This window comes from Loxodonta africana, chromosome 9 (genome assembly GCF_030014295.1).
Source record: "Loxodonta africana isolate mLoxAfr1 chromosome 9, mLoxAfr1.hap2, whole genome shotgun sequence".
NCBI classification, from domain to species: domain Eukaryota; kingdom Metazoa; phylum Chordata; class Mammalia; order Proboscidea; family Elephantidae; genus Loxodonta; species Loxodonta africana.
The window spans coordinates 41,560,480-41,569,737 of record NC_087350.1 but is presented as its reverse complement, the minus strand read 5'-3'; the positions used below and the strand labels follow the sequence as shown (position 1 = coordinate 41,569,737).

The following is a 9,258-nucleotide window of genomic DNA, read 5'->3' as shown; positions in this document are numbered from 1 at the left end:
ACTGTTTGTAAAAATGAAAATCCATATGCCTAATCTCCAAAAAGCCGATTCACCGGGAGGCACATCTACTGTACACGATAAGGTAAACTACACAGGTTCTAAGTTGCTATTTTCCATCATTCATATTAGAAAGTGTTAGCCCTTAAGAGATAATTCTATTCATTTTCCCGGCATCTTCCGAAGTAGATAGGAAGTACATAAAGTACCCATTTTACCGAGGGTAGAACTTAAGAACAGCTGAGATGCCGAAGGGCAACAAGGCACCAGTGGAACACTGGCCTGTGTTATATACAGGCCATCCCAAACTGTCTCTTCTCTCTCCTCAATCCAAACTCCAATTAACCTTTATACGAACAAAGAAAGTTTCTGCTCTGTGCGTCTAGCTACCTTTCAAACACACGAAATTTTAAAAATTCCCAAACCTTGCTATTAATATGCCTAAATACAAAAGAACAACAAAAAATCTGCAAGATCAAAACCTCAACTAAAAAAAAAAACCCAAGCAAGGGTTGACATACCCAGAGTCCATTCCAACATAAAATTTACTTTCCTATCAAATGTAGTCAGAACTCAGGAGATGAGGCCGCTTTTCACTCTTCCCTACTAGTCCTGCCCTCCTCTTACACCTTCCTTTAAAAAAGCAAAAAATGTCAACTTATTCTCAGGGTCTAGTCAATAGTTCTAAACCCTGTGTGTCAACATGATCTGTTAGGGCTTTTTGTTTGTTTTTTAAACACAGATGGCAGCATCCCATCCCAGATATGCTAAACATCAGAATCTCCAAGGAGGAACCCAGAAACATGTTTTGTTTTAGAAGTAACAAAAGTTATTGTTACACAAAGTTGAATACCACCATCCCAAGCCATAGGCAAAGATCTGAGTGAGGAACCTCCTATTGATGATGATATAAGTGAAACCCCTTCCAGTATCTACCTAAGGGGGCAGAAGTTACATGTAAGACCTTTTGTGGCTTTCATGAAGGGAAGCATAGTTTCATATAGGGTTGGGTTTTTCCTTCTCTTACCTATGACACCATAGAGTTTCATGTCCTGGGTAGGTATCAATGAGATCAGTGGTGAATTCCACTTCTTCTTCTAGAAGATGGGGAAGATTAATCCTCGGTTCCTCTGTTGAGGCTGCTGCTTCTTCATCTTTTAGAAGAACCAGGGCTGGCTCACTTCTCAAAGGGTTTTGCTCCAATACAGAACTGTCTATCACAGTTTGGCTAATCAAAGACTTTATCAAAAACTGGCGGTAGTGAAATCCACTGTGGTCTGAAACATGCATGGATGCCCAATGCTTAGTAGAAGACAGTTCATCAAGAAGGATCTTATAGGAAGAAAAAAAGGGAAGTGAGAAGAGGTACTTCCAGATGTTTTTCTTTCTCTACTAACACCTTGGGTTTCTCTTTGATTCATTCCTCGCATATTTGACAATGTCAGTCCTACTAATATTACTCAACTCCTCCTACCTCTCTGTAAAATGAGGGTAAGGTTATTTTAAGGATTAAACGGTATTATTTGTATACCATGTCCAGTAAGCACAGGGCTGTTACTTAGTGGAAGCGCAATACATGCTAGTTTGCCCGTCTCCCTTATAAAGAGATAGAAGATATTTTTAAAAATCGTAGAATTTAAGGATTATTTTGTCATTCTTTTCCCGGTCCTTGATTAATCAAACTCTCACTGGCACACACAAAGAAAAATCAAAATCAAATTCTAAAATAATGATGAATATTAGGGTGTTCATTTACAAGTAATGCTGACATAGAAGGAAAAATATAAATTCAGAGGTTACTTTGATATAAACTTCCTTTTACATTTATCAAATATGTACTATAGCTAACATATTATTTGTTCAACAGGCTCAATGTGATTATTTCTTCTTCACTGTAAGTGCCAAGAGGGCAAAGACTGTGTCTGTTTTGTTCACTATTTAATCCTAAGGGCTTAGCACAATAAATGAGGTAACAGGACTTTAAAAGAGCTCATGACTTTAACTATTCATCTCAAACTCACTTAACATCAATGACAAATGTGTTTCTAAAATAGGAGAAATAAACTTCAGCAATGAATTGCTTAAATCTTTGTGTTACCAAACCAGCAAATTAAATAAATTTCAAATGGAATAATAAAAAGAAAAGTAGCAATTATGAAAAAATAACCTGGCAGTGTCTTGGGAGGTAACAAACATATATGGATTTTGATTCATAAAAGACATACCAAGGGCTCAGAGGGCAAAACTGACCAGAGAAGGCAGGTACGGCCAGCAGCCTCTGGACCCCAGTAACCTCCGGGGAAGCCAAGGGATATCTCTAGGGGAGACAAGGGAAAACAGCTGCTTGAGGTGAAATACTGGGATCTGAAAGGCAGTAATGGAGAGGGATACAACCCCCTTAGAAGAAGTGTGGGTGCAACCACTGTGGAAAACAGTTTGACGGTTCCTTAAGAAGTTAAACGCAGAATTGCCATATGATCCAGAAATTCCGCTCCTAGGAATATACCCAAAGGAATTGAAAACAGAGACTCAAACAAATACACGTACATGAATGTGCATAGCAGTACTAGTCACAATAGCCAAAACGGAGAAATAACTCCAATATCCATCAATGGATGAATGAATGGATAAACAAATTGTGGATAGTCACATAATGAAATATTATTCAGTCATAAAAAGGAACGAAGTTATGATACATACTACAACACCGATGAACCCTGAGGATATTATGCTAAGTGAAGAAAGCCAGACAAAAAAGGCCAATTATTATATGATTCCACTTATATGAAATATCCACAATAGGTAAATGTATAAAGACAGAAAGTAGTGGTTGCTAGGGGTTGGATGGAGAATGGGTAGCATCTCCTTAAGGGGAATAGGGTTTCCTTTTGGAACGAGATGGAGGAAGTGGTTACAGAACACTGTGAATGTACTAAATGACAATGAATTATTTACTTTAAAATGGTTAATTTTATGGTATGTGAATTTTACCTCAATAAATAAAACTTTTAAAAGAGGGACAGAAAGGTATGTCAAGGGCCTACCACATTCCACTAGATTTTCAGACCAGCTGAGGGAAAAAGACATGTACTTGTGAAGCATGTACAATACAGACAGCACAGTCATCTGGCTCATTTATCTGCTTTTCAAGGGTTCTAGTCAAAGGCCTTCTCCTACACCAAGATACCCTTTGCACTTCTCACCAGTCCCTCTGGCTAGAAGAAATCTTTCTCTCTTCTGAACCTCTAAAGTTCTTGTTATAGAATTTTTTGTACAGTTTTCATCCCCATTAAACACTACAAGTTCTTTAAGATATTTATTCACCCTTAATGAATGTTTGTATGCCCTTGTGTCTACCAGCATCAGATGGGGGCATAAATATTTTATGAATAGATGAAAGAATGAACAATTTAATGAATGAAGTGACTAGGACACAGATAAGATTGCTTCCCACTAGGATGGTCAGGTTTTATCAGTGAAATGTTTTAAATTTCTCCTTTAAATTCTTACAAGTTTATTCACAGCAACATAAAATTTACAGGCTATAGCTACCGAGTCTCTGAGACATAAAAAACAAGATCATTTGCTTGATTACGAGGTGAGCAAAATTGCATCAGATGAACTTCTACCTGGAAAAAAACAATCAATCTTAACGCTATTATACTGCTGAAGAATTAACCTTTAGCCTAAAACACAGCAAAGCTTTTAGATACAGACTTAAAAGAGTATTCTACTTGCTTTAAAAGGGACTCATATAACATGGAAAATCTTTAGATTATTTTTATTGGATTTTTCTACATATAAAAATCAGAATTTAGTTTTTAATTCTGGGACAGAATACGAAATGTTTTCAACAAAAGCCATTTAGTTTCCTTTAAAAAACGTCCAAGACTTTTTAAGAGAAAAATCTACCGTATTCTTCTCCCTAAGATGTAAAACATGCGTATTAAAACACAGAAGAAACTTTTAACAGCAATTTCAGGACATTTTCTTACTAGAACAGAAGGTATAGAGATATAGGAATGACTGAAAAAAAAAAAAAGACAGCAATTGCTTTTACGCGATCTTAAAGGGGCTGAATGAAGATGCTGAGGGACTGACCGAATGATCTATGTAACGTACCTTAAATGTGTTACTCCTTTCCAACTTCCACATGAAAAAGAATGAGTGAATAAACCACAGGAAAACTATAGAAACAGAGTTTATAAAGAATATGTTCTACATTCTACTTCAGTGAGTAGCGTCTGGGGTCTTAAAAGCCTGTGGGCAGCCATCTAGGATACTCTACTGGTCTCACCCCTTAAGGAGAAAGGAAGAATAGAGAAAACTAAAGAAATACATAAGGGAAAGATTAGCCCAAAGGACTAATGGACCACATCTACCACAACCTCCACCAGACTAAGTCCAGTACAACTAGACGGTGCCCAGCTACCACCACTGACTGGTGTGACAGGGATCACAACAGAGGGTTCCAAACAGAGATGGAGAAAAATGTAGAACAAAATTCTAACTCAGAAAGAAAGACCAGACTTGCTGGCCTGACAGACTGGAGAAACCCTGAGAGTATGGCCCCCAGACACCCTTTCAGCTCAGTAATGAGGCCACTCCTCAGGTTCACCCTTCAGCCAAAAATTAAACAGTCCCATGGAACAAAACAAGACTAACTGGGTACACCAGCCCTGGCACAGGGGCTGGAAGATAGGAACAGGACAGCTGGTAATAGGGAACCCAGGGTTGAGAAAGGAAAGTGCTGACATATCGTGGGGTTGTTAACCAAGGTCATACAACAACGTGTGTACTGTTTGAGGAGAAACTAGTTTGTTCTGTAAACCTTCATCTAAAGTTCAATTAAAAAAAAAAAGGAAACTATAGAAACAGGGCTATGAAACAGGGATACAGGTTTAAAATGAGACTATTGAAAACGTATGTTCTTATACACACACCCCATCAGTTGTGCAAATCTTTAAAGATAACATTAGGGTTTTCTTTGACTATAAAAGTGATACAAAGTGATCACTATGGAAAATTTCAAAAAATACAGAACAATATAAAAAAGGCCAAAAAAACCCCACCTGTTGGCACAGTGGTTAAGAGCTACAGCTGCTAACCAAAAGGTAGGCAGTTGAAATCCACCAGCTGCTCCTTGGAAACTAGATCCATGGGGCAGTTCTACTCTGTTCTATAGGTCGCTACGAGTCATAACCGACTCTCAGCACCTAACAACAACAAACCCTGTAGGCCACAGATAACTACTTCTAACTTTCTGGCACATGATTGATCTTTCAGCTTTATTCCATGTACAAAGTTTAATTTTAACACAAATTTGGAATATCCTTTTACACTGATTTTATTCCATTTACATTATAAACATATTCCCATGTTATTATTACTGTATAACATAGTTTTAACTTTTGCATAGTATTTCATTCTGAAGACTATCACAATTTATACACTTCCCTATTTCATTTGTATTCTTGTACAAGTAATACTCTTATGAATGTCCTTATATACAAATATATGTGTATATCTTATTACTCACTTAGGAGAAATTTCTAGAAATATACTTACTGGGGCAAAGAGAAAAACTCTGTGAGGCTCTTGATATATGCTGTCAAAACACCTTCCAGGAAGGCTCTATAATTTATATTCCTACTAGAAATACATGTTAATGCTGGTTTTTAAGTTCCTTGTCAATCTTCATAATTTAATAAGTGAAAAATCATTTCAATTTAATTTATATTTCCTTAATTATCAATAAGTCTAATCATTTCTCACATATTTTGTCTTCAGTGAACTGCCTGTTTTGTCTATCTTCTTCTCTTATGACTTGCTTAATATACTACTTGCGATATTAATTATTTTTCTTAGGGTTTGTAAGCAATCTTTATACATTAAAGACATTAAGGACTCTCTTTGCCACATATATTTTCCTCAATCTTATCACTGTAATTTTTTTTTAGATTTCCTATTTTTCTTTGTAAATTTTTTAAAAATGCCATTTCGAGCTCAATTTGGCAAATAATGAGGTAAAAACCTAATTTAGTTACATTCTAAAATGTCAATATATTTTACCAACATAACAAATGGAACAAAGAATTCTTCAATTATGTGACGTGCCGCATTTCTCATCAATGCATTTGTATAAATTATGTATTAGGATCTGTTTTTGGGCTTTATATTCTCTTCCATTACTCTATTTTTGAGCCAGGACCAGTTTTAATTACTTGATCTTTGTAAACATTTAAGTATCTAACGGTATACACCGTCCTTTATTTTTCTTTCAAAAATTTCTCCGCTATTCTTGAAACTTATTCTTTCAAACGAACTTCAGAATCAATTTTTGAAGTTGAAAATAAATCCAAGTGGCATTTTTATGGAAACTTAACTGAATTTATAAATTATTTTGTTAAGACCTGGTAACTTCACAATAAGTCTTATTTTTCCATTAAGGAACACGATCTGTCTCTTCACTTACTTATTTTAGTGTCCCCTTGTAAAATTTTTAGTTTTCTTCATATAGATCCTTCATACACCTTCCTAAAAAAATTCTTGGATGAAACAGGACCCATACCTCACACCATGCACAAAAACTAACTCCAAGTGGATCAAAGACCTAAACATAAAGACTAAAACGATAAAAATCATGGAAGAAAAAATAGGATCTACCCTAGGAGCCCTAATACAGGGCATAAACAGAATACAAAACATTGCCAAAAATGATGAAGAGAAACCAGATAACTGGGAGCTCCTAAAAATCAAACACCTATGCTCATCTAAAGACTTCACCAAAAGAGTAAAAAGACCACCTACAGACTGGGAAAGAATATTCAGCTATGACATCTCAGACCAGCGCCTGATCTCTAAAATCTACATGATTCTGTCAAAACTCAACCACAAAAAGACAAACAACCCAATCAAGAAGTGGGCAAAGGATATGAACACACATTTCACTAAGGAAGATATTCAGGCAGCCAACAGATACATGAGAAAATGCTCTCGATCATTAGTCATTAGAGAAATGCAAATTAAAACTACGATGAGATTCCATCTGACACCAACTAGACTGGCATTAATTCAAAAAACACAAAATAATAAATGTTGGAGAGGATGCGGAGAGACTGGAACTCTCATACACTGCTGGTGGGGTTGTAAAATGGTACAACCACTTTGGAAATCCATCTGGCGTTATCTTAAACAGTTAGAAATAGAACTACCATACAACCCAGAAATCCCACTCCTCGGAATATACCCTAAAAATACAAGAGCCTTCACACAAACAGATATATGCACACCCATGTTTATTGCAGCTCTGTTTACAATAGCAAAAAGCTGGAAGCAAACAAGATGTCCATCAACGGACGAATGGGTAAATAAATTGTGGTATATTCACACAATGGAATACTACGCATCGATAAAGAACAGTGACGAATCTCTGAAACACTTCATAACATGGAGGAATCTGGAAGGCATTATGCTGAGCGAAATGAGTCAGTTGCAAAAGGACAAATATTGTATAAGACCACTATTATAAGATCTTGAGAAATAGAAAAAACGGGAAAGAACACATACTTTTGTGGTTACAAAGGGGGGAGGGAGGGAGGGAGGGAGGGAGAGGGCTTTTTATTGATCAATCTGTAGATAGGAACTGCTTTGGGTGAAGGGAAAGACAACACTCAAAACATGGAAGGTCAGCCTAATTGGACAGGATTAAAAGTAAAGAGGTTTCCGAGATAAAATGAAAGCTTCAAAGGATAGCGAAGCAGGGGCTGGGGTCTGGGGAACTTGGTTTGAGAGGACTTCTACATCAATGGGCAAAACAATTCTATTATGAAAACACTCTGCATCCCACTTTGAATTGTGCCACCTGGGGTCCTAAATGCCAACAAGCAGCCATCTAAAATACATTAATTGGTCTCAACCCACCGGGAGCAAAGGCAAAGGAAGAACACCAAGGTCACACGACAACTAAGAACCCAAGAGACAGAAAGGGCCACTTGAACCAGAGACCTACAATATCCTGAGACCAGAAGAACTAGTTGGTGCCCGGCCACAATCGATGTCTGCCCTGTCAGGGAACACAACAGACAACTCCTGAGGGAGCAGGAGACCAATGGGATGCAGACCCCAAATTCTCATGAAAAGACCACACCTAATGGTATGATTGCGACTAGAGGAATCCCAGAGACAATGCTCCCCAGAACTTCTGATGGCACAGGACAGGAACCATCCCCGAAGACAAATCATCAGGCATGAAAAGGACTGGTCAGTGTGGGGGAGAGAGATACTGATGAAGAGTGAGCTAATTAAATCAGGTGGACACAGGAGAGTGTGTTGGCAACTCTTGACTGGAGGGGGGATGGGAAGATAGAGAGAGAGGGAAGAAGGTAAAATTGGCACGAAACGAGAGACTGTAAGGGCTGACTCAATAGGGGGAGAGCAAGTGGGAGAAGGGAGTAAGATGTATGTAAACCTACATCCGACAGACTGATTGGAATGGTAAATGTTCACTTGAAGCTTAATAAAAATTAAAAAAAAAAAAAAAAATTCTTGGGTATTTTACATTTTTCCTTGCTTTATGAAAGGGCAGATTGGATTTTTTAAAAATCTCTTAATGTATAAAATTGGCTACAAATACAGAATTGTTTCCACAAAATCTTTCACAAGCAAAAGTTGCTCTAAATCCAGAGAGTTCAATAAAATCTCCCACTGATGATACAAATATCTTCAATTAAAAAAAACAAACATGTATTTGCCAACTGCATTATTTTTTTATGGCCAATACATCTTTAACTTCTAGTCCCTACCCCTAGATCTTTCCTACCCCTAGATCTAGGACTAAAATAATTTTTAAAGACGTTACTGATTCCTGTCAAGGAAAAACGGTGCTCTGAGTTGTGTCTTCTCCCAAGTGGTCAGGTATACACTGGGTCTTGTACACATTCTACTCCAGCACTCAGTGGCAGGAATACTGCCTGTGGCCATGGAATGAAGCAGAAATGACTGTCCTGATCTGTGAATCAGACCCCAAAATGGCTCTACTGGTCTACTGGTACCTTGCTGTAATTCATCTGAATTAACTGGATACCAGAAAGAGACAAAACGCTCAAAATTTTGCTTTGTGACATGTCAGTCAAGTTTAACTGCTAGAGGTGAAGGGCATGTACCACTAATGTCAAAGTAAGTATACCTCAGACTTAAGGAGGCTGCACACTTTCTAATTTCCCATGTATAAAGTGAGTCCCTATAGAGACTATGTCTAAG

The 9,258-nt window shown here is 37.4% G+C and overlaps 1 protein-coding gene across 2 annotated transcripts in view; it reads right to left on the bottom strand.

The window, feature by feature from the left end:
- Window positions 1-9,258, bottom strand: part of PTAR1 (protein prenyltransferase alpha subunit repeat containing 1) — a 76,149-nt gene that overhangs the window by 20,202 nt on the left and 46,689 nt on the right. For both annotated transcript variants that reach the window (XM_010587532.3, XM_064291235.1), the window contains exon 6: window positions 1,025-1,329. In XM_010587532.3, coding sequence (XP_010585834.1) covers window positions 1,025-1,329 — 305 coding nt within the window. The remainder of the gene's footprint in view (window positions 1-1,024; window positions 1,330-9,258) is intronic.